The 27,023-nt window shown below is 39.2% G+C and overlaps 1 protein-coding gene across 1 annotated transcript in view; it reads left to right on the top strand.

The window, feature by feature from the left end:
- The window catches only part of ipo9 (importin 9), a 96,876-nt gene extending 75,019 nt beyond the window's left edge, over positions 1–21,857 (top strand). The window contains exons 18-24 of the mRNA XM_051924408.1: positions 3,857–4,132; positions 4,502–4,668; positions 4,779–4,912; positions 7,629–7,754; positions 12,457–12,552; positions 15,675–15,751; positions 20,907–21,857. Of these exons, the coding sequence (XP_051780368.1) occupies positions 3,857–4,132; positions 4,502–4,668; positions 4,779–4,912; positions 7,629–7,754; positions 12,457–12,552; positions 15,675–15,751; positions 20,907–21,017 (987 nt within the window). The 3' untranslated portion in view covers positions 21,018–21,857. The remainder of the gene's footprint in view (positions 1–3,856; positions 4,133–4,501; positions 4,669–4,778; positions 4,913–7,628; positions 7,755–12,456; positions 12,553–15,674; positions 15,752–20,906) is intronic.
- Positions 21,858–27,023: the final 5,166 nt, after the last annotated feature.

The following is a 27,023-nucleotide window of genomic DNA, read 5'->3' as shown; positions in this document are numbered from 1 at the left end:
ACGTCACATTGCAGAGATGAATTACTAATGCTTTGTAAATGTCATTAAAATCAAAAGAAGTGTTTGTCACTACCTTGTTACTCGACAGTACATGAGTAATACATGCATTTTTGCAGTAGCTAAAGTGTTGCCAAAAAAATAAAAGCATTTTTACAAAATGGAAACTCCAAATTCATTAAGAATGCATGTAAGGCTGTGTAAGTATACATCTCCTAGAAATGTTTGCACTCCTCTTTAGATACTTTTGTGTCTCACTGTGTGAGAATAGCTAAGTACCTTGTAGTTCTTCACAGTTTAGTCAAGATAGATAGATAGATAGATAGATACTTTATTAATCCCAAGGGGAAATTCATATTCTCCAACAGCAGCGTACTGATACAATAAACAATATTAAATTAAAGATTGATAATAATGCAGGTAAAAAACAGACAATAACTTTGTATAATGTTAAATGTTAACGTTTACCCCCCCCGGGTGGAATTGAAGAGTCGCATAGTTTCGGGGAGGAACGATCTCCTCAATCTGTGAGTGGAGCAGGACAGTGACAGCAGTCTGTCGCTGAAGCTGCTCTTCTGTCTTGAGATGATACAATTTAGTGGATGCAGTGGATTCTCCATAATTGATAGGAGCCTGCTGAGCGCCCTTCGCTCTGCCACAGATGTCAAACTGTCCCGCTCCATGCCAACAATAGAGCCTGCCTTCCTCACCAGTTTGTCCAGGCGTGAGGCGTCTTTCTTCTTAATGCTGCCTCCCCAGCACACCACCGCGTAGAAGAGGGCACTCGCCACAACCGTCAAGACAACTTTGATGCACTTAGCAGTTTCCCACATTACCATGCAGCTGAATGGCGAAACACAGGGATACTGACTGCAGTCTACAGACAAGTCGGATATACTAAAGCACAGATTCGAAGGCAGATGAACAAAGACGGCTTTAGTTATTGCTTGATACTCAAAGGTTCCTGGGCAGCCTGCAGACCCTTTTGCTCTGAAGTAAATTAAGCAGGTTTAAAAATGAATGGAAGGACAACATGCTTCATCTGTGGAATTTCTATTCAGCAACCACAATAATAACCCCTTTTAAACAATATGAAGTTCAAAATACAGTACTGAACTTGTACTTCATAATTGAAGGTGAATTTAAGGAGTAAGAAATTTGAAAATGGAAGTTATTTTCTCACAACAGTGGAATTAATTTGCCCCAGAAACATTTTGTACCGAGGTGAAACATTTAGTTTTAAATTAAAAAAGAACCCCCCCACCTCCTTGCACACACACACACACACACACGCATGCCCTGCCAGAGCATGCTGACTTCACACAGACCCTTGGTGTTTTGCAATTGTTCTGATATGCCACTGCAGCTAACAGGATCAGTTGATCAATAAACCAAACTTTGCATTCCAAGTGATTAACTGTTGACGTCAACTTCATCTTTGAAGTGGTTATAACTTTAGAAAAGGAAGAGACCTTTCTGTGTACCTAGGATAGTAAGAGGTATGCAGAAGTTAACTTTTGACTCTGTGGTGCTGTAAACAGAAATGGAAAGAGTTGTTACTTCTGCTCCATCTATTGAGCAGGAAGTAGCACCAATATGATTATTAGAATATCTTTTATGCAGGTCTATTGTAAAGTATAGGTAGCAGGAAAAGAACATTCATTAATGAACCAATCAAAATTTTGGCATGGCTAGGTCACATCTTGGTACACATAGCATCTCCACTGGCAGAGTAATTTTTAAAAACTGTTGTGAAAGGAAAAGCATAGAGAGTCAAAGACATTCTCACTAGCCTGAGGAGTGTTTATTGAAGGATTGTAAGGTTAAGGTTTGTTAGCAACATCTGTAAGCTGTAAGATCCTCAAGTAAGTTCACTTGAAGAAAGGCAACTTACAGTTGTGCTTGAAAGTTTGTGAACCCTTTAGAATTTTCTATATTTCTGCATAAATATAACCTAAAACATCATCAGATTTTTACTCAAGTCCTAAAAGTAGATAAAGAGAAACCAGCTAAACAAATGAGACAAAAATATTATACTTGGTCATTTATTTATTAAGGAAAATGATCGAATATTACATATTTGTGATTGGCAAAAGTATGTGAACCTTTGCTTTCAGTATCTGGTGTGACCCCCCTTTGTAGCAATAACTACAACTAAACGTTTCTGGTAACTGTTGATCAGTCCTGTACACCGGCTTGGAGGAATTTTAGCCCATTCCTCTGTACAGAACAGCTTCAACTGTGGGATGTTGGTGGGTTTCCTCACATTAACTGCTCGCTTCAGGTCCTTCTACAACATTTCGATTGGATTAAGGTCAAGACTTTGACTTGGCCATTCCAAAACATTAACTTTATTCTTCTTTAACCATTCTTTGGTAGAACAACTTGTGTGCTTAGGGTAGTTGTCTTGCTGCATGACCCACCTTCTCTTGAGATTCAGTTCATGGACAGATGTCCTGACATTTTCCTTTAGAATTCTCTGATATAATTCAGAATTCATTGTTCCATCAATGAAGGCAAGCCGTCATTGACCTGATGCAGCAAAACAGGCCCAAACCATGATACTACCACCACCATGTTTCACAGATGGGATAAGGTTCTTATGCTGGAATGCAGTGTTTTCCTTTCTCCAAACATAACGATTTTCATTTAAACCAAAAAGTTCTATTTTGGTCTCATCTGTCCACAAAACATTCTTCCAATAGTCTTCTGGTTTTGTCCATGTGATCTTTAGCAAATTGCAGACGAGCAGCAATGTTATTTTTGGAGAGCAGTGGCTTTCTCCTTGTAATCCTGCCATGCATACCGTTGTTGTTGAGTGTTCTGCTGATGGTGGACTCATGAACATGAACATTAGCCAATGTGAGAGTGGCCTTCAGTTGCTTAGAAGTTACCCTGGGGTCCTTTGTGACCTCGCCGACTATTACACGCCTTGCTCTTGGAGTGATCTTTGTTGGTTGACCACTCCTGGGGAGGGTAACAATGCTCTTGAATTTCCTCCATTTGTACACAATCTGTCTGACTGTGGATTGGTGGAGTCTAAACTCTTTAGAGATGGTTTTGTAACCTTTTCCAGCCTGATGAGCATCAACAACTCTTTTTCTGAGGTCCTCAGAAATCTCCTTTGTTCGTGCCATGATACACTTCCACAAACATGTGTTGTGAAGAGCAGACTTTGATAGATCCCTCTTCTTTAAATAACACAGGGTGCCCACTCACACCTGATTGTCATCCCATTGATTGAAAACACCGCACTCGAATTTCACCTTCAAACTCACTGCTAATCCTAGAGGTTCACATACTTTTGCCACTCACAAATATGTAATATTCGATCATTTTCCTCAATAAATAAATGACCAAGTATAATATTTTTGTGTCATTTGTTTAACTGGTTTCACTTTATCTACTTTTAGGACTTGAGTGAAACTCTGATGATGGTTTAGGTCATATTTATGCAGAAATATAGAAAATTCTAAAGGGTTCACAAGCTTTCAAGCACAACTGTATAAGTATTCAGTATTGTTCACTAGGAATGGTTAGCTGGCTGTAAGGGTATATTTGTTCGTGCTGATTTACTGAATCAATTTCCATTACAATATTGTTTAAATACAAAGAGATGTATTTTGCATTAGTAGTGGTTTTTGGTTATTGATATCTCATTCATGTATGTAGAATTTTTGAATCTTAAATGTGAAAAGAACAAGCCACCTTTTTTTAAGTGGAAATTCTTCCTCACAATAAAATTTAGGATAAAGGCCTACATCGGTCTTTTCTCACCACTGTTTAAAAAGTAAATAAGGGAAAAGATAATCTATTAACTCACTTGATTTGTTTTTTTTTTTCTTTTCTCTTCTATTAGAATGGTGGAGAGTGCCTCCGAGCCTACGTGTCTGTTGCTCTGGAGCAGATTGCCCAATGGCATGATGAACAGGGCCACAGTGGTCTGTGGTATGTTATGCAGGTTGTCAGTCAACTCCTGGATCCACGTACCTCTGAGTTTACAGCTGCTTTTGTTGGTCGTCTGGTGTCAACACTTATTGCCAAAGCTGGTGCGCAACTGGGGGACAACCTCGATCAGATCCTTAGAGCCATTTTAAGTAAGATGCAGCAAGCAGAGACCCTCAGTGTCATGCAGGTGTGCCTTTTGATGTTGCTATTATAACACATCGTGACCCTGTTACTAGGATTATTATGTATGGATATGTGAGATTCATTGCTTTTTCTTTTGTTGCGTTCGATGTCATGTTTAGTTTGGGTTTCATACAGAAAATCGTCCTTGTTCATTCTTGGCTTCTGACTGCAAAAGGAATAAATATTTATTTGTGTTTTATTGTCAGTTACTGACTCCCAACCATCTAAAATCTTAACCAGCCTTTATAAATTGTAATTCCTGTTTGATATTACATTATTTACCTGTATTGATAACTTGCAAAGATGTATATAACAAGGAAAGCCAAATGTAACCTTCTCCTCACCACCCATTTTCTTTGTATCGTTTCCTCAGTCTCTCATCATGGTGTTTGCTCACCTCATACATTCTCAGCTTGAACCTCTGTTGGAATTCTTGTGCAGCCTTCCTGGCCCCACTGGGAAACCAGCATTAGAGTTTGTTATGGCTGAATGGATGAACCGGCAGCACCTTTTCTATGGACAATATGAGGGTAAAGTCAGGTAAGGAGGCCTTCACATTTCATGTATGGGCACTGCTTGAGGTACATTTTTATATAGTATGCACTTTATTCTCAATCATATTGAGCATATTTAATGTCTTTTTTCCCCAGCACTGTGGCACTTTGTAAACTCCTTCAGTATGGTATCAACACAAATGACAAACGCCTTCAGGACATAATTGTAAAGGGTGAGGAAATCTGTGATCCCAATGAAGGCATTCGCACCCGGTCAAAAGCAGCAAAAAGTAAGCTATTCTTAAATTGGGGAATTCTGAGTTGTTATAAGTGCCAGTTGCTGACTACTCTGAAACTTTCAACCCCAACTGAAACTGGCCTGTTATTCTTATATTGCATCCATTGAGATCTCCAAAAAACAGTATTTGCCCTCTTGCCTAATTAATGAAGTTATTTGAAATACAGAGTGGCAGCTGAATGATGGGGTTAAGAAGTTATCCAGTATTTGGATGATGACTTACTTATAGCTAGAAACCCAGTAGTAACTTTTTTAGTCTTTAGTTCAGATTAGTGCTTATTGGAATAGTGGAAAAGAGAGAAAGTATAGCACGTGATACAACATGCTTATTGTGTTTTTCCCCCCCCCCCAAGTCTTTTTTTGGGCAAAAGACGTTACAAGCTCTTTAAAATTATGTGTGAAATATGTTTTGTCATACACCCTTCAAACCTCTTTTCATGCACACCATGTACTTGATGTAATTCACTTCTGAGTTGTACCTTGTTTTAACTGTCTTTATAGCCTTAAGCAGAGGTCCCCAACTGGGCGTAAATTTCACCTACTCAAGGATAGATTTGCTTATAAAAGCCAAAGCTGCAAAGATCTTGATTAGTTCCCAAAGACAATATGAGACTTGCTCTTTCAATGACTATGACAAAAATATCCAAAACCATAGGTAAAAAGCAATAACAAGTGTCTCAATGATTGATGTGTTCACTTCGACTCAGTTTGTTTTGTTTTGGTATGTCAGTATCTGCTCATCATTAATTGTTTTTTAAATACATGAAATTGCATTATTATGTGTTGTTATTATTATTATTATTGTTTTTATTTAACTTAAAAATCTTAAAAACAGTTTATTTTAATTTCCCTTTTGTCGATCACTTTGTTATGATAGTAGTATAAACTCAAATTAATGAATAAAACAAGGTGGGAGTAAATTTAATTATGAAAAGTTGTCACAGGGTAAAGTGCTGAAAGTATTGTTAATCTAAAGTGAGAAAAATGGCAAGTAAATGAACAACCATTTAAAGAGTACAACACTTTACATTTTTACATGTTCTGATTATCTGTGTATGTACTGTATATGCTGTATGTGTGTGTGTGTATATATATATATATATATATATATATATATATATATATATATATATGTGCGCACTGTGTGTGTGTGTGCGTATAAATGTATTCGTAGCATTCATAGTCTGAAACACAATCTGATTACATGGGTGGTTGTCTGAGGTTTCGATCCCCGCGAGGAGTGGAGTGTGTATGCCTGATGATATTAATAATAATAATACATAAGGGCGAAACATGTGTCGCGTACTCTTTGCATTATTTGACAGTAAAACTATTCATTGATTCAATGATAACATTCTATAATCTTCTTTTCGCGACTGAGAGGGCATGGTGGACGTTGCTGTACAGAGGTCTAAATATGGAGGCAGCATTGTACTACCTAACTTTCAGTTTTATTGCTGGTCTGCAAATATTTGTATGCTGAATTGTTAGAAATTGCCAGAAGTCCACATAACTGTTGGTAAAGATGTGAAATGTAAGACAAAGAATTTCTTATCTTCTGCCCCTAGACATAATAATCCTGTCATTTTCTTCCTTCTTTAACCAGAGCAGTGTTCAGACTGTGGCTATAATTGGGTATTATCACATTTGCAGGTCTCTGTATTGATAATGTATTGTGTCCTTTGAACCGTTAGGCTCCATATTTAATCTATTGCAACACATTTTTTATTCTGTAGCGTGTATAAATTAGAAACTTTGTCAAACCCAACTTCATGTTTTGTCTGTCTATATCTTTGAGATGGTACTGGCTAGTTTGAGTTAAGACCTTAACACATCTTTAGATCATAGTAACACATTTTAAGGGAACTGCCTCTTAATGATCTTGAAGAATAACAAGAAATGATCTTTCAAGTAATATTTCAGAAATTGAGTGAAATTCTGCAATTTACAAAATGCATTCTAATTCAATATATACCATGCTCAATTTAATTACCTTAAAAAGTGTTCATCATTCATGTGTATCTAGTCTAAAATTGTCTGAAATGGAACCAGACCAAGATCACACTTTCCCATGTTCTGGGAAAATTCTACTTCAAATGATTTTGGGAAAAAAATTTGTACATCTAAGATAGTCTTGGAGTTCAATCTCTCCTAATGCCTTTATCAGCAATATTAGGTAATTGGTAACATTGGATAAGACAAAATTGTGCTATGGAGGGATCTCTTATGGTAACATATATGACTACTTCAACGACTTAGAGTTATGCTCCACTGCTCAAAAAATCCCACTGTATCAGTATTTTATCTGCTTTTTTTGTATTCTATGAAGAACTAATTTATTTGGACTAGCCTTGTTGTGTAGCTGTCTGAGTTGAGTGAAGGGTTGATTACTGGGCTTTATGGGTTGTCTTTGTAACATTATTGTACCTGCTATGTTCTCTATTACATACCAAATATAGTACTAATTGGAAGTGTGTTTTGTTATTCTGTGTTGTGCTTTAATTAAAAAAAAAAAAGCCTTGCTACTCTTTGTTTTTATTAACCTCATAAAGTAACTCTAAATATCTTTTATATTGCATAAAAGAAACCAGAAATGTTATGCCTTTATTGTAGAATTGGAAGTTCATAATTTAGGACTTTGACACATGAACCCTTTAGCTGGTATCTTGTCTTGTTGTTGACCACTTCCTTCTCTCTATGTATGGCAGATCCTGAGCGCTGGACCACCATACCACTTTTGGTAAAGGTCTTCAAACTCATCATCAATGAATTATCCACAGTGATTGAGGCTAATACATCAAGATCAGCAACTGCAGATTGGAATCAAGATGGAGGTTTGAACCTCTTTCCTTTCCCCTTCTTTTTTCAGTTCACAATTTCCACCAGTCCCAAAGAGATTTTGTAGTGTGAGATTTGAAAGCAGTTTCTTCATTATAACATTATGTTACAAATGTAGACATCTTATTTTGTCAAGCACACCGTGTCTTGAAACAATAACACAAAAATCAAAAACTCTAGGAGGCAACAGAATAACATATATGCAGAGTTCTATATCCAAATGGCAGTTTTCTTTATCATATACTGGCCTCACAAGGGACTGATTTCAATATTTCAAAATTTGAATGAAAATGCATTTACAGTATATCAAAGTGACGTGCAAAACGCATCATTCATGTTTTTAAGTCAATTATTTTATTACTATTTTACATTTGGCACATGATCTTGTATAAGATCACAGTACAGTATGATTGTTGACTTTTTCCCTAAATGGAGTAAATGCTGTAAAACCATCTATTAATCCAGTGTTTCTCAACCTTTAAGTATTTGCGACCCGAGTTTTCATAAGTTTTAATTGCGCCCCCCTAACGTTTTTTGAAAGGAGCCCACTAATACCAATTTGTTCTTTTTTAATTAATGATATTTCATAGCGGGCGGCACAGTGGCACAGTGGTAGCACTGCTGCCTCGCAGTTAGGAGACCCAGGTTTGCTTCCCGGGTCCTCCCTGCGGGGAGTTTGCATGTTCTCCCCGTGTCTGTGTGGGTTTCCTCCAGGCGCTCCGGTTTCCTCCCATAGTCCAAAGACATGTAGGTTAGGTGGATTGGCGATTCTAAATTGGCCCTACTGTGTGTGGGTGTGGGTGTGTTTGTGTGTGTGTGTGTCCTGCGGTGGGTTGGCACCCTGCCCAGGATTGTTTCCTGCCTTGTGCCCTGTTTTGGCTGGGATTGGCTCCAGCAGACCCCCGTGACCCTGTGTTCAGATTCAGCAGGTTGGAAAATGGATGGATATTTCATAGCTGCATATTTTATTATACCTCCTTAACGTTTGTCAACATTTATCTAACTCTATATTTATTTTTCTAGTATCAGAATGTAGTTTAAGATAGATAGATGCTTTATTAATCCCAATGGGAAATTGACATTATCCAGCAGCAGTATACTGATACAATAAATAATATTAAAATAAAGATTGATAATTATAATAATGCAGGTGAAAAACAGACAATAACTTTGTATAATGTTAAATGTTAACGTTTACCCCCCCGGGTGGAATTGAAGAGTCGCATAGTTTGGGGGAGGAACGATCTCCTCAATCTGTCAGTGGAGCAGGACGGTGACAGCAGTCTGTCGCTGAAGCTGCTCTTCTGTCTGGAGATGATACTATTTAGTGGATGCAATGGATTCTCCATAATTGATAGGAGCCTGCTGAGCGCCCTTCGCTCTGCCACAGATGTCAAACTGTCCAGCTCCGTGCCTACAATAGAGCCTGCCTTCCTCACCAGTTTGTCCAGGCGTGAGGCGTCCTTCTTCTTTATGCTGCCTCCCCAGCACACCACCACGTAGAAGAGGGCGCTCGCCACAACCGTCTGATAGAACATCTGCAGCATCTTATTGCAGATGTTGAAGGACGCCAGCCTTCTAAGGAAGTATAGTCGGCTCTGTCCTCTCTTGCACAGAGCATCAGTATTGGCAGTCCAGTCTAATTTATCATCCAGCTGCACTCCCAGATATTTATAGGTCTGCACCATCTGCACACAGTCACCTCTGATGATCATGGGGTCCATGAGGATTTAACAGAGTTAATTTGTTTTGGTTTCAATAGATGTATTTTTCATATTTTTGATTCTTGTTTTCTTTTTTTCACATCTTCGCCCCGCTTTTTGTTACTTCGCGCCCCCCCTAGGGGGGCCCTCCCCACAGTTTGACAACCACTGTCTTAATGATTCTTTCCTTTTATGTGCTAACAATTAAATTTAATTTGTAGAGAGTTTAGATTCTTGTGATTTCACAGGTATTTGAATTTCATGTTGCATCTTGTGCTTTGAATTGCATTATTTTTGTGATTTGTAGAGCACTTTGTAATGGTATACACTGTAATTCTCGGTATATAAAGTAAAGCGATTTAGATTTGATTTACTTTATTTGTCCCCAGGGAAAATTAAATCTTTACAGAAGCTCAAGGGAGGAAAAAGTATATACAGTTCCTTCCATAATGTTTGTGACAAAGAGATTTTTTTTCTATGATTTACTCCTCTGCCCCACAGTTTAAAATTACAAATCAAACAATTCAGCTATGACTAAAGTGTCCATTTTCCAGGCTGCCATTTAAAGGCATTTGAATTAATTTCCATCACAAAATGTAGCAATGGCAACACTTTTTCTACATGGTCCCCCCCATTTCAAGGCACCATAATGTTTTGGACACAGCAATGGAAGGTCTATTAAAGGTGTCATATTTAGGACCTTGTCACATATCCCTTACATGCAATGACTACTTAAAGTCTGTGGTTCATAGACATCACCAGGTGCTGAGGATTTTCTCTGGTGATGCTTTGCCAAGCCGCCAATGCAGCCATCTTCAGCTCCTGCTTGTTTCAGGGGCTTGTCCCTTTAACCCAGTTTTTTCATCCGGGGTTCCGTGAGTGCTAGCCAAGGGTTCCGACGAAAAAGTCCTAAATCTCCGGAAAATGTTGGGACAAAATCCAGCATCGTGGTTTTATGTGGTTATTAATCGTTCTTTAGTCAGTTGCTGTTTCTCTGTTAGTCTATGTTACTGCCTCATTCTCATCTGCCTGACAGGCCGGTTAACTGCCTGCTCCTCCGTTCTTATCTCCGCCCCTCTCTCGCTCCCAAAGTTAAATGACGGCCAAAGTATAAGGACGGTGTGCTTTCACTAGCTATAGGTGGCGGTTGTGCGGGGATGGCAGTTTACGTGGTGTAATAGCAGTTAGGCTTGTCGTTTGCATTAATTTTTGTAAATTATTGTTTTGATTTCGAACATGGACCGATTTGTTAAGAAGCGTAAATTAGAAGACGCCACAGCACACGACGATACTCAGGTTCCGGAGCAGTTGATTGAAGCTGCAGCTGCTTCTGTTAGCACTGCAACCACTCAACTGCAGTTGCTGAAAAATCCGCAACTCAAAGTTTGCCAGTACAGTGACAACTACTTAGCTGTGGGATTCACTTGGACGGGAGTTCCTGACTGCCCTTCACCACTGTGTATTGTTCGAAGCCCATTTGTAGAATTTGAACCGTCCGAAGGACAGTTCACCTTGTCAGAAGAGGAACAGCTTGCTAGTGTTGCAAGTGACAGAACACTGAGGCTAAACACTCAGAGTTAAACCTGGATGCATTCTGGATGCTGGTTGAAAAGGAGTACCCATCAATTGCTCAGAAAGCTCTGCGACTGTTGGTGCAATTTTCAACATCTTACTTTTACGAGTTTGGATTTTTATCCTTAACCACAATTAAACACAAGAAGCAAGAACGACTGTTGTCAGTCGAAGAAGAACTTTGTGTGTGTGTCTGTCTAAAACACGACCCAGAATTCAACTTATCAGCTAAAATCATGAAGCGCAAATTTCTCATTGAACTTTTGACTACTGCGATAGAATGGTAACTATAATAAAAGCATCATCTTAAATTTCTACTATAGATAATTGCGGGTTTTAACTTTTATGCAACTTTTTTTTAAAAATTGTTGTTAGTAACGCTTGGTGAACTGTGAATAGGCCGAACATACATTTTGAAAATAGTATGTTTAAACATAAAAGCTACTTTTCTGCTCATCTGGTTTATTACATGATATAGGACATACTGGTGGATAATTGCACAGGGTTCCGTGAGCAAGGTAACCATTCGCGCAGGGTTCCACTCCAGTGAAAAGGTTGAAAAACACTGCCTTAAGTTCTCTCTTCAGTATATGGAAGGCCTGCTCAATTGTGTGACAGGATTGGCCATTTAAAAATGTTCAATTACTTAGCTCTGACATACTCCACTGTTGCCTCAGCAGCGTGTTTAGATCATTATCTTGATGTTAGGATGAAGTGCTGTCCACTGTGTTTGGAGGCCTTTACTGGAACTTGAGCAGATCAGTTGTTTCTGTACACCTCAGAATTCATTGTGCCATTTCTGTCAACAGTTCCATTATCAACGAAGAGAAGTGTGCTAGGCCAAACATGCCCAAGTCATAACACCTCCACCACCATGTTTGATATTAATGTTTAAATTGTATAAAAACACATTTATTTGTTATTGTGCAACAAAAACAGTTGTACAAACCCATAAAGGGTGCTCACACTCTGCTTATTAAATGCCTTTTAGTTGTCTTTCTAGAAACAATGTAAAATTTAAAAGATGTTTCCAGTTTCCTTATTTTTGCTTTATTTTGTTTGGTACATAAACTTAGAAATACATAAATTATGAAAGATGTTTAGTTAGAAGTATAGTGTGAGACAATCAGAAAAGTAAGTATAGATGTGAAATATTTAATTATTTGGTAATATTAGAGCACTCTGGAAATTTTCCAAACATATGCCATAGTTTACTGGCAGAGTGGCATTCAGTTGTACCAAAAACACAGTACATCATTAGATTAGCTGAACAAAGTAGAGTGAGCGAGAGTGCCAGAGTCCTGAAGTGTGGTGGTATGCAGTATGACGCTAAAGTGACCTGGTGCTTCTGTCATACTTATGCAGACTAGCAGAGAGAAGCTTGTAACATGAATAGATAAGGAAATTATTTTTTAATTTATAGATTCCAATGACATGTGGGAAGATGAAGATGATGACGATGAAGATGAAGGGCTTGCTGGGCAGCTGCTTTCAGATCTAATTTCATCCAATAAATATGGTAAAAGTTAAATTTGGTTCATTCCAATACTGATAAGACTAGCGATCAGTAAGAGTAACGTGAATACCAGCATGTAGGCTGGATGTGTTGTCTTGAAGTGACATAATGAAGACATTTATTTGGCGAGAAATAAAATAAAAAATCTGAACTACTAATAACTTGTAAATGGGAAACAAACCCCTTGCCACTTTTGATTGTGGTCTAAAAACCTTTTCAGTATGTTACTTCAGAGTTACCTGTTGGTTAGATGGGTGATTATTATTCCAAAAACTTGATTATTCTGGGGTTTTAATAAATGCTACGCATTTGCAAGCATTTTATTTACAAATGACACACTCCCGGACTTGACAGTTCAGATTAAGCTGATAGAATCAAAGAATGCCAAAGGCACGCACAACTAAGATGATGCCATGTATGTGAAAAATATTTATTTGCACAGTTCTCTCCTTTATAACATTAGTGCAAGTACGCTTTACAAGTACATTTATCAAAACGTACATAGCAAGTCTTATTACTAACTCTCTAAAGTCTAGTTTAACACTTTTAAGGCTGGTGTCAAAATCAAGGAGATACGCTGAAACCATTGATACGTGTCAACAAAAAAGTTGCCTACAGTGTATTGTTTGATTTTATCCACTGGATGGCAGTAAAATTTGTTAAATGATCTGAGCCACTGTTGGCGATCATCAAAAGAAATAACTCTGCAGAAGGACTTTTCCATTTTGTTGCTGACTGCTTCTGCACTGTCAGATGGGGATTTTGAACTGCCATAAACAAAAAAAAAAAACACTGAGAGTACATCTGGATTATCTCCCAAGTATAAATGAGAAAGCCATCGCCATTACTTCAAAGTGTGTTCTTTACACTTTGCAACTGTACGAAGTGAGTTCATTTTTACAGATCTTGCAAGACTCAAATTTCTTTATATATTTGAATGAGAGTTCTTTGGTCTTTGACTTTCCAATTTATATCCAATGTTTCCACCATATCTCAAATTATGATTAATATTAAACTTCATCAATTAAGTGGTGTATATAATATGTAAATGGGCAGCTAATTAACAACATAATTCATTGTCAGCTGTTTTCATCCTTCTTATCATCAAGGACATACAGTAGATAGGTAGGTAGAACTTTATTTGTCCCCAGGGGGAAATTTTGGCTTTTTACAGAAGCTCATTAAATAAATATATACACTCACACTTTGGCCTGAACACACATTAGAATAACCATAAAGCAAGAAAATTCAAAAGAAAAGTAAAGTTCTTACTTGGCTGTTACAGTCACATTGAGTCATTATGGTGACGTATTGCTGTTGGTATAAAGTAGCCCCACTAGCGTATCTTGACACACTTCTGATGAGTAATTTGTTGGCTGGAAGTCCACAGTGTTGATGTGTCACGGAGACGATGTGCAGAATTTTTCATAATTGCAGTCAGTTTTGTTTTAATTTTCTTTTTTGCCACGACCTTCAAGTGCATCCCATAACTGTCCCTGCCCTGTAATCAGCTTGTTGATTCAGTGGGCCTCTCTTGGAACTGATGTTACCAACCTAGAACATTACAGCATAGGAAATTGCAATGACCATCACGAGTTATAGAAGATGTGAAGGATGCCACTTTCCACATTAAAGGACCACAGGCTCCTAAAACAAAAGATTCTGCTCTGCCCCTTCTTCTTCAGTTCCTTTGTGTTACAAGACCAGTACATCCTGTCATTGATGTGGACCCCCAAGTGTAAGCGTGAACCACCCCTTCACCCACTTCCTGAATAGTGATCAGACATAAACGCTCTTTGGTGTGGTAAAAGTCAGTAACCAGTTCCTTGACATTGAGAGAGGAATCACCACTACACCAAAGTGTGTTGTTTTCAGCAGCTTGTGGTTCTGTTCCTCTATCAAGAGAGCTTATTTTTACTGATCTTGCAAGAAATGGTTTCCTATTAGTATTTGCATGCGAGTTCTTTGGTCTTTGACTTTCTGCCCTATTTACATCCAATGTCTCCACCATATCCCAAATTATGATTAATGGTGTATGTCAGTTAAGTGATGCATGGAATATGCAACAGGGCAACAAACTGACTTCACAATTCATTGTCAACTATTTTAATCTTAAGTTATAACGATGACATTAATTTGTTTTTGAACCCCCACCTTTTTTAATCAATAAATACATTTGTTGATGTTCTGAATATTATAAGGTGGGCCCCTTTTGCTCTTGAAGCTTATCCAGGCACTTTCCAGGTAGCTGCCTGGACCAGAAAGATCAGTGGCCACACTTTCTTGGCAAACTGCATGTTGAAGTCATCCATCCATCCATCCATCCGCAAAGGGTATTAGAAGCTCAATTGTAGCTGCTTTTTCCCCATAAAGGAAAGCCAGATCTTCTCCTGGATAGTATCTTGTACATCTCTCCTTTGGATGGAATGTCAGTTCACCACAGGACGCACACCCAACATTCTGACATATTGGGCCAATATGGCGAAATGTAGTTTAAATAAGGCGCGTTTCTTTTCGATGTAGAAGAAAACCAGAATACCAGAAACAAACGAACGTCGTAAAGAGGGCTTAAATTGTGCACAATGGCCTACCAGGTATTTGAGCACAGGTTTATCGAAATGTGAAACAATATTCTTTAGCCACATTTTTTCCGGGTCTGTTTATTTTTCCTCTTTTCCTGTCTTTTACATTACTGAACAAACAAACCAAAGTTCAAATGAATTTTAACACAGCATAGGTATAAACAGGTAGGTATATAAAAAAAAGTTTTTAAAATGGATGTTAATGTTTTAGGCACATCAGAGATGTCAGGATGTCAGTCCGTGGAAACGTTGAAAACGAATCATCACTTAATAGTGTCAAGAAATATTGATGTGTATTGATTTTTCAATAGATTTAGTTGTATAGAGATGGTGAATGATTTTTGTTTGTTTGTTTTTACCTAACTGGACAGTAACAGTGTAATTTTTCCACAAGACAGAATTCCTTTGTTTCATTCCATATAGACAAAGTATTGACTTGAAATCTAATACTGCTAAAATGACACCTTTATAAAGAGTTAGTTATGTGCTGGACACATGACATTTTCTACTTTAATATTGTGTCGTTTTGTTTTCCCTTGACAGATGATGACTATTATGAGGATGATGAAGATGATGACCCTGATGCTATGAAGGATCCAATTTATCAAATTGATCTGCAGGTAGAATATTATTTTTGAAAAAGTTTAAAATATCTTTGATTTGTGAGCACATTAAATGTTTTGATTTTGAACTAGTTTTGACCACAAGGAAAGCATTTTTCCAATTTAGTTTGTAAGTGAAGCCCCTGTGATCCAAAGTTGACTGCACAGATACAGTTCTCAATTACTCAAATAAAGGTGAAGATTAAATTGTTCATGTAGTTCATCCAGTAACAGTAAAAAAAAATAAACAAGAGAATGTTTTTTATTTATTTTCAATGAGGTCAGAGAGGCCGTAAGTTTAACTTGATGTAGCATATGCATCCACAGGGTCATTATTCAAACGTGCGTGTCTGATCAACATTTAACACGTTTCCATTCTCCGGCACCATGACTAGCGAGTAGAACTGTTTGCTGTACCCTTTCCTTGAAGCTTCTGTCGTTCTTGCCTGAAAAATCTCAGAATATAGTTTACAACTCTATCTGCCATTAGGAAAAATGTTAATTTATTTTCTGCTGTGGTGCTTAGGCTTCAGTTGTAGCTCTTGAAGTTTTTTTTTTTGGGGGGGTATTGGTGGTGTTTCTCATATTTAACATAATACCAAACATAAGTTGAATTGTTCTTTTTCTCCTGTCTTTAGATGAATAGTAATCAACCAGCCTTATTTTATCTGACCATTACCAATGATTTATTGCATACTAATTGGCTCATCAATGGGGTCACCTTTTTGGAACTCAATGAAATTCTCACTTGCTTTTTACACCATAACTACTCATAAATGGTTTTCCAGACATATTATTAAAGGTATCACTGATGCCAAACAGTATATTCTAGATTCATGTCTAAATTTTGAATATATTAAAAAAATGCATTAAAACTTGAATTTTCAGTGTCTCCAGTTAGCAGCATGTGTTCTAGATGCATAATGCTGCTTTGCAAAATTTGTCACATTAACTCTTTAAACAACATTGTGAGTGCGCTGTCGTGGTACAAGAACAGTTTTGCATGCACCCTAGCTCTTGATGCTTACCCGCAGGCACATCAGCATTTTAGTGCAATGTTGCTGATTAATATAGTCTTTTCAGAGGGAAACTTCATTAACATGTCCGTTAATATCATTTCATTGTTTTCACATTCGATGACTTGATGTGCCATTTTTGGCTTAAAGAAAAAACAGTTGCTGAAGTCACCTATGTTGTAGAGTATATGTCTGAAATTGGCATCTCAATCAACTCAGCACGGTGCCACATTGCAGACTGATTAGCAAGAATGTAGGCATACAGTATAGCTAGTGGCATCGATAACTACACTCTACTCCCGTGCTATTGAACGAATCAGGAAATTTTTGCCTCACTTCCCCAATTTGAAAATTTTCAAGCTAATGCATCTGAAATACATTACATTGAGATTTCAGATGACAGTTTTGATCAGTCATTCTCAAAATCAGCCCTGGAGGCTCCTTGAAGCTGCAGTTTTTTAATCCTGTCACGTTCTTCTGTCAAATTACATAAATTAAGCTGGCTGTTTCTTCCAGTTTGTTTTTTTTATTTGTGTCAATCCAGAAATTACAAACTTATTATGCTAAATTTAGTTAATGAAAAGTCAAGCAAAATGACACCTTTTATTGGCTAACTTAAAAGATTATAATATGCAGGCTTTTTGAGGCAGCTCAGGTCCCTTTCTTCAGGTAAGATGTAATACAGAAACTGGACACCAGGACAGATACAACTTTGGAAAAACTTTTAAGTGGGACAACTTTAATTTAATAAGAATTTTGGTGCATGAGAATTATTCTTTAATTTTTTTTTTTTTGCATTATGTTACTTTTAATTTTCTGGTTATATATGCATTAATTACTAATAAGCACACAAATGACTTTTACTAAAATCATCATTCTTCAGCAGGCCCTAGTGTCTGCTATGCTTGTCAGTATTTGGAGACAATTAGGAGTACAAATTCCACAGGAAAGGTGAATAAAATAGAAAATAACACTAATGCACCTTTCTGAATATAAAATAAGAAGATAAAAATTAAACAGTGAGATCAATAAAGGGTAATAATGACTGATAAATTGACAAACTGGTTCAAACACTTGTAGCCACAAGGCCAGCCATCCCCCAGGACTGAGTTTGAGACCCAAACCATTGGTTTACATGACAGTCCTAGTATTTCTGCATATCTGTGCTAAATTCCAAGAGGACTGAATTGTTTGTTTGAAACATTTTTTAGTTTTTGTTTAACTCCTTTAGTTCATTTTACATCTGAATGCTGGTGTCCAAGAATGATTATATTCTGCGATAGACAGCTAATCTGTCCTGGGGATCTTTGCCAGCTGTTAATGACCCTAAAGTTAAGTAGGTTTTTAAGACGGATGGATAGATAATAATATACTGGAGTGTAGGGATGGTAGTCTGTTTATGTTGAAAGTACATCTTATGAGAAGGATTTCGGAGTCATAGTGGACTCTTTACTGTTAACTGCCGGACAGTGTTCAGAAGCCAATAAGAAAGCTAACAGTATGTCAGGTGTAATAAGGCGCTATATAGCGCCCGACCCGGCACAGACTGACGCAGAGGCACGTGTAAAATAAACAGACTTTCTTTATTTCTCTTCAGCCATGGGGCACGCCTTCCCCATGTCCCACAGGCCCAACACAGTCCCACAAGCACTTTAAATTGCACAAACAATCCTCTAACAACACCGCCACCACTCCTCCCAGGCAACCTCGTCCTCTTCCTGCCGATTCTGGCTCCTGAGTGGTGGATGCTGGCCCTTTTTATAGCCCACCCGGAAGTGCTCCAGGTGCTTGATCACCTGTGGCTAATTGCACTTCCGGTTGGGGCTGCAGAGATGTCCAGGTGGGTTCCTGGCTCCATGCAGCACGCCCTGGCGGCCACCCTAGATCCCCACAGGGTTGTGGAGAACTCCATCTCCCATGAAACCCTGCGAGAAACTGAGGCACCGTCGTCAGCCAGGGAGGCTGCCACCAAACGTCCCGGGGGAGGTAGGTAGTGAGATGCCCATGGCTGCTCCCCCGGAACATATGTAGAAGGGGTGTCCCGGCTGGGCATGGGACCTGTCCGCCCACTATACAGGTTATATAGCCCCCTGATGTGTGGAGTACAAGTCACAGGACATTCTGCTCAGTCTTTATAACACACTGGTGTGGCCTCATCTGGAGTACTGGGTGCAGTTTTGGTCTCCAGGCTACAAAAAGGACATAACAGCACTAGAAAAGGTCCAGAGAAGAGCAACTCGGCTGATGAGAGGACTACAGGGGATTACAAGCTCAGTGAATTGGCAGATTATCTCAAATGCATTGAATAATCACAGAGGGACTTGGACCGATTTGTGGCAAATTAAATTTAATGTCAGTAAATGTAAAGTAGGCAACAAAAATGTCAGATTTGAATACACAAGGGGAGCTCTGAAACTTGAAAGTACTCCTTTATGAGAAGGTCCTGGGACTCATAATGGACCAATCACTGCCTAAAGCCAGACAGTTGAGAGAAGTGTCAAGAAGGCTAACAGAATGTCAGGTTATATAGCGCCTTGATGTGTGGAGTACAAGTCACAGGATCTCCTGCTCTGTCTTTATAACACACTGGTGAGGCCTCATCTGGAGTACTGAGTGCAGTTTTGGTCTCCAGGCTACAAAAAAGACGTAACAGCACTAGAGAAGGTCCAGAGAAGAGCGACTAGGCTGATATAGATAGATAGATAGATAGATAGATAGATAGATAGATACTTTATTAATCCCAATGGGAAATTCACATTCTTCAGCAGCAGCATACTGATACAATAAATAATATTAAATTAAAGAATGATAATAATGCAGGTGAAAAACAGACAATAACTATGTATAATGTTGAATGTTAACGTTTACCCCCCCGGGTGGAATTAAAGAGTCGCATAGTTTGGGGGAGAAACGATCTCCTCAATCTGTCAGTGGAGCAGGACAGTGACAGCAGTCTGTCACTGAAGCTGCTCCTCTGTCTGGAGATGATACTATTAAGTGGATGCAGTGGATTCTCCATAATTGATAGGAGCCTGCTGAGCGCCCTTCGCTCTGCCACAGATGTTAAACTGTCCAGCTCCATGCCAACAATAGAGCTGGCCTTCCTCACCAGTTTGTCCAGGCGTGAGGCGTCTTTCCTCTTAATGCTGCCTCCCCAGCACACCACTGCGTAGAAGAGGGCGCTCGCCACAACTGTCTGATAGAACATCTGCAGCATCTTATTGCAGATGTTGAAGGACGCCAGCCTTCTAAGGTAGTATAACCGGCTCTGTCCTTTCTTGCACAGAGCATCAGTATTGGCAGTCCAGTCTAATTTATCATCCAGCTGTACTCCCAGATATTTATAGGTCTGCACCATCTGCACACAGTCACCTTTGATGATCACTGGGTCTATGAGGGGTCTGGGCCTCCTAAAATCCACCACCAGCTCTTTGGTTTTACTGGTGTTCAGGTGTAGGTTTAGAGGAGTTACAGGGGATGAGTTATGACAAAAGATTAAAAGAGCTGAGCCACTTTGGTTTATAAAATGAGATATAATTGAGGTGTTTAAAATTATAAAGGGAATTATTATGGTGAATGGAGGTAGTGACTTTAAAATGAGTTCATCAAGAACATTAGGAAGTTTTTCTTTACACAGAGACCCACCGACTCATGGAATAAGTGGCCAAGCAGTGTGGTAGACAGTAGGACTTTAGGAACTTTCAAACTAGAGTTGATTTTATTTTTGAAGAATTAAATGGATAGGTCTGATGAGCTTTGTTGGGCTGAATGGTCTGTTCTTGTCCAGATTGTTCTAATGTTATTTCTGTAGCATGACAGGCAAGTCAGAAGCCATTCAGCCTGATTTAAACGGACATTCGCACACTTTTGGGCCACTTCAACTTTCCCTGGAGAGGTTTGTGGTAGCAACACGCTGAGCTGTCCAGTTTCCTAAATTCTATAAAATCTTAGATTAATTGATGTTATGGTGTAGCTGGGGCTCGGAGAGTATCTAATTTCTGCTCTTTGGAGATGATGTTTCCTATTTGGCCCAATTCAGCGTAATTTAAAAAAAAAAAAAGAAAGTTGATTGACTGATTGGGTAAAAGATTTGGGAGAAAAAAAAAATACACAACATAATACGAACACTTCTGATGCTTCCCCTAATTCTTTTTCAGGCCTACCTTACGGATTTCCTGCGACAATTTGCTCAGCAACCATGCTACAGTATGTTCTCGGGACACCTGAATGAGGCAGAGAGGAGGATTCTTCAGTCAATTGCCATCTAAAGAAAGTGGCTTTTTATTCTTGCCCATCTAGTGATTCCCTCCCCCAAACCCTGTCTGCATTCCTTCATCATCCTTAGTGGGACACCCAGCCTCGCACACTTATTGGCTTTGTCCAGGGATGTGGGGAGTGGGTTGACTAAAGCTCCATTGCTCTGCGATAAACACTAATGCTTACAAGGCACTTAGCTTATTGCTCTTTATTTTTTGAAGCTCTGGCACCCACAATGATGATGACGTGTTTTTTTTTTTGCAGGCTGGTGAAGAAGCAGCACACTTTTGTGAGGGTCAGAGTTTTACGGACTGGGTTTGAGAAAGGAAAAGATAGTTGTATGCAAGTGGAGCAGAATTGAATTCGGATGGGAATTGTCAGTCAAGATGGTACAAAAGGGGGCATATCTTAGCCAAAAAAAAGGTGCCTAAGAGCACTTTAATGGACTAGTTAAGAGCTGGACGTGCAGATTAACCTCACCGTGGTTTTTGTCTTTTAAAGCGGATGTTAAAGCCGCATATTAAAAATCCGAGTGCAGGCTTGCAGACCATTTTTGAAGGTTTTGAGACTGATGTGCACTTCAATAGAAGCAAAAATGGGGGATCCCCTCAACCCTGATTCTGGCTAATGGACTAATTGGACAAAACCCCTTCACCTTGGTGAGACCTTCTAGCATTAAGAATTGAAGGCTGAGTGGAGGGTGGGTCATGTAAATGACTGCTCCACATAACATTATGATTTGATCTGTTAATTTAGTCTGCCGTGTCTCATGACACCTGTTTCTTGCCTTTCTTTTTTTTTCTTTTATAAATCTTATTTTGTGACAAAAAATAAAGATAATTAAAAATGTTTGCAGTTTTACATTATTTTTTTTTATTTCAATATCCAATTTGTTTCTTTGTTAGGTGCATTCGGATACAATGCGCAAAGTACCTATTGAGAAAGACCCTGTCTGTCTGCGTGAGAAAATTCTGCCCTCTGCGAGCCAACTTTGTTGAGATGTGACAGGCTTATTCTTCAAAGACATGTGTTGAGACAGCTCAATTTTTGTTCAGATACTTCAAACCTATCGTGCTGTATTAAGTTTTAAAATTTCAAAATTTCCCATTAAAAAGCACAGGTGAATTCGCAAACTCGTCCATTTTAAAACCGAGAAACGTTCTGTGTGACTTCAACTAGGAATGAGTTTAGGGTTTCAGTTTTACCTTGAGAGCGTTTGCTTGAACTTGTGTATGTTGTATGTTTTCCTCTTTTATTTATCTGACAGTCGCTTGGATGCCTAATGCAAATGAGTCAAGACGCCGGGCAGAGCGTGCAGGCAAACAGCACACACAGCAGCCTAAGGTAAGTTAACTACTTCTCTGGAAATAAATGGAATTCGAAAGCAATAAATAAAACTGAACTGATTGAACAATATCTGCAGATTGTTAATTGATTATTAAAGAACCAAAGTTATTAATCTGCATCTAAATGGTTTTTGAAATAAGTGATAATGTAGGAAAGGCACAGCTGATATAAACAGAGGATGGGTTTAAAAAAAGGAAGTGGGGGGCTTCAGGAGCTTAACTTAATAATCTCTGGCCCCCAGACCCTGACTTTATTTTCTGTCCCAGACATACACAAGCAATCGCAGCAAGCCCCTAATCTTCTTGCGCATTGTATTCCTGTTCTACAATAAAACAGTTCTTTTTCCAAGTTCTTACTTAATTATATAGTTTTACCAAATTACTGTGTTTTAGCTAATACTAATGACTAGATGGGGCACTTATTTCAGTTCCTTTCATAGGAGAATACTGATATTTTTAGTTGCTAATTACTGGATACTAGCTGTCCGCCATGACTCCGCTCACGTAGTTGTGAAACAGGAGAAACTTTAAAAAATCAATTAAAAAAAAAAAAAAAAAAAAAAGAATAATTTGTATTGAGAAGAATTGATATTGATATCTTTCGTATCAGAGGGCCACTTGATATACAATATTTTTGCCTTTGTTTTCAGGGGTGAGAATGTAGCTGTGATTTCTTTGCCAAAAATATTAAAAGTTGGCAAGGTATGTTTGGCCAAGCTGAAGGTAGGTATGCTCCAACGTCAAACGTTGCCACTGTATCTGATCGTGTTCAGCTTTGACGGGAGAGCGTCCTCTGCGTGGGGAGAAGATCACATGGCCGTGATATCTCTGCCAATGAGCAGAAACACACATAGCTCTGATCTCTCTCTCTCTCAAAAATGTCAAATGTTGCTCCTTAACAATCTGTAGATGATCATGTCTGTTGAACAAACAGGTATCGCTAGCTAAGTGGAGGCAAGGTATGCTTGAACATGTGGTGAAAGATAGTGACTCGAATGCAGGCCTGCTTATGAGAGAGGAGGGCTCCGCCCGCCTCCCTACTCCAGTGGTCCCGCCTCCTCCTCCCCTCAGCCTGCAGCCTGTCTATCAGATTTGCACGAATAAATTGGTGCCGCAACCAAAGTATAATACTTCACTACGTGAGAGAAGTTGCAAAATCAACGGGAATGTTCAAGCAAATTATAGAAAAAAAGACCTGATCTAAATTCGTTAAGTAGTTCTCTTGTGAAAGATGGACGGATGGACGGACATTGGATTTTATATATATACTAGTCATTTAGCCCGTTACAATAATGGGTGCTAGAACAGTAGTGCATAAACAGTAGGAACAGTCTACATTAAATGGCAAGGGACTTTGACCTCATTCTTTTTGTTGGTTGTATTTTTCTTTCTTTCAGCCTTTCTTTTGTTGATGTTTACTTGCTGAGCTGACCGTTCTTCGTGGGCTGCCGCCGTGTATTGTGTGTCTTTAATTTTCTGTGACAGTATTACCGTCTTGTACGGCTCTATTCAATACGGGCGCCCACAAAAAGGCGAGCTTCAAAAGGGCGACCTCAATTGAGCGCGGTGAATAAAGGCATTCGCAGATAATTTAGTTCAAATGGCTCTGGAATATGTGAAGAGAAACAGAGGTGCAGATCTTTATTTACGCGCGCCTTTATTCGCTGCGCCCAATTGAGGTCGCCCTTTTGAGGCTCGCCTTTTTGTGCGCGCCCTTATTGAAGGATACCGTCTTGTACGTCCGCTGGCTTGTACGTCCATAATATACCTTTAATTTTCTCTGGCGGTAATACAGACGTGCGCGTCGGTAATATGCCTTTAATCTCCTCTGACAGTAATACTGGCTTATATGTGGCTGTAATATGCGTCACTGTATTGTGTACCTTTAATTTCCTCTCGCAGTAATACTGGTTTGTATTTCCGTAAAACGCCTGTAACTTTCTCTGACAGTAATATCGCGCATCGCACCATGCCCCGCGCATGCGCACTTCATCAGAAGACACACGGACACCTGGACGCACATAGGGATTTTATATATATATATATATAATCAGTGGGTATGGAAAGTATTCAGACCCCCTTCAATTTTTCACTCTTTGCTATATTGCAGCCATTTGCTAAAATCATTTAAATTAATTTTTTTCCTCATTAATGTACACACAGCAACCCATATTGGCAGACAAAAAAAAGAATTTTTGAAATTGTTGCAGATTTATTAAAAAAGAAAAACTGAAATATCACATGGCCCTAAGTATTCAGACCCTTTGCTGTGACACTCATATATTTAACTCCGGTGCTTTCCATTTCTTCTGATCATCCTTGAGATCACCTTCATTTGAGTCCAGCTGTGTTTGATTATACTGATTGGACTTGATTAGGAAAGCCACACACCTGTCTATATAAGACCTTACAGCTCACAATGCATGTCAGAGCAAATGAGAATCATGAGGTCAAAGGAACTGCCTGAAGAGCTCAGAGACAGAATTGTGGCAAGGCACAGATCTGGCCAAGGTTACAAAAAAATTTCTGCTGCACTTAAGGTTCCCAAGAGCACAGTGGCCTCCATAATCCTTAAATGGAAGACGTTTGGGACGACCAGAACCCTTCCTAGAGCTGGCCGTCCGGCCAAGCTGAGCTACCAGGGGAGAAGAGCCTTGGTGAGAGAGGTAAAGATCACTTTGGCTGAGCTCCAGAGATGCAGTCAGGAGATGGGAGAAAGTTGTAGAAAGTCAACCATCACTGCAGCCCTCCACCAGTCAGGGCTTTTATGGCAGAGTGGCCTGTCGGAAGCCTCTCCTCAGTGCAAGACACATGACAGCCCGCATGGAGTTTGCTAAAAGACACCTGAAGGACTCTGAGATGGTGAGACATAAGATTCTCTGGTCTGATGAGACCAAGATAGAACTTTTTTGGCCTTAATTCTAAGCGGTATGTGTGGAGACAACCAGGCACTGCTCATCACTTGTCCAATACAGTCCCCACAGTGAAGCGTGGCGGTGGCAGCATCATGCTGTGGGGGTGTTTTTCAGCTGCAGGGACAGGACGACTGGTTGCAATCAAGGGAAAGATGAATGCGGCCAAGTACAGGGATATCCTGGACAAAAACCTTCTCCAGAGTGCTAAGGACCTCAGACTGGACCGAAGGTTTACCTTCCAATAAGACAATGACCCTAAGCACACAGCTAAAATAACGAAGGAGTGGCTTCACAACAACTCTGTGACTGTTCTTGAATGGCCCAGCCAGAGCCCTGACTTAAACCCAATTGAGCATCTCTGGAGAGACCTAAAAATGGCTGTCCACCAACGTTTACCATCCAACCTGACAGAACTGGAGAGGATCTGCAAGGAGGAATGGCAGAGGATCCCCAAATCCAGGTGTGAAAAAAGAAGACTCATGGCTGTATTAGCTCAAAAGGGTGCTTCTACTAAATACGGAGCAGAGGGTCTGAATAAATCTGCAACAATTTCAAAAATTCTTTTTTTTGTCTGTCAATATGGGGTGCTGTGTGTGTGTGTGTGTGTATATATATATATATATATATATATATATATATATATATATATATAAAATATATGAGAGAGAGAGAGAGAGATGACTGTAATGGGTATACATTAAAAAATGTTATGTTTAAGAAATGACACAATTAGCCGCAGACTCTCCACTATTGACACACACCAGTTGATGCCATTTTCACATCTTTTGAATTGCAGTCTATCGTGTATGAAAGCCGTTGAGCCACTACAAGCCGCTTTGTTCTCTGTTTATAACTCCATTGTAAAGTGCTGTTAAAGAGTGTGTACCTAATATTGTCTACTGATACGTGAAACAGTGACATAGAGTAAGGTTTATGGCTGGTGAGGCACAGACTCATTTACAAATATATGAACCCCAAAGAGTAGCTTATTCACTGTTCAACTTGCAGCATGCACACTGACTACTGGTTATGTTTCATATCTCATCAGCATTCTTTACACACACACACAGGTAAGGTACATATTTGGCTAAAAACGTTACTTTTATTGCAGAGAGAGCACATTTGCTCTGCACCCTCCATATGTTCTAAATTTGCCGTTGCAAATCCACAATTCATACTCATACAATACAAATCAAAGTTTTGAGTGGTATACAAAAAAACTGATTTCGATTTTGACCTTTTCAAGAACGGCAGCAACAAGCACCTGTTGGGCTCACATGTGCCCCCTTCAGGACGGCACGGTACTGTCTACCTCACCTTGTGTCTTTTCACTGCGATTTTATGTCTGATCAGCAAGACTAAATGTCACACACATTCATTAAAGATATTAGCCAGACTTTGGACAGTCAGGGTGTCCGCAAACATTATATTGGCAACATACAGAGAGACAGCGACGGGCACGCGCCAATCGCAGGCATCGGTGCCGTGTGTGAGGGAGAGCGCAGTCCGAGGAGAGGTGAGGCTCGTCGCTGCTGCACCTCACGTTTCTCCCCTGTATTTGTACAGAAAATGCGCCAATTCAGCGATTTTTGACTATTAAAAGTAATCTCTATTATTGGAATCGTACAGAAAACAAATTTATAGCACAGACCAGTGGACACATTTATTGTGTTATCATTATTAGTTTTTTTTACTTTTCATGATCCTCACCTGCCTCCCCTGACCGTATGTCCCTGACGTGAAATTGTATTTTGTT

Source organism: Erpetoichthys calabaricus, chromosome 3, assembly GCF_900747795.2.
Source record: "Erpetoichthys calabaricus chromosome 3, fErpCal1.3, whole genome shotgun sequence".
NCBI lineage: Eukaryota > Metazoa > Chordata > Cladistia > Polypteriformes > Polypteridae > Erpetoichthys > Erpetoichthys calabaricus.
The sequence above is the reverse complement of the archived record's forward strand: the minus strand, read 5'-3'. Positions and strand labels throughout refer to the sequence as shown.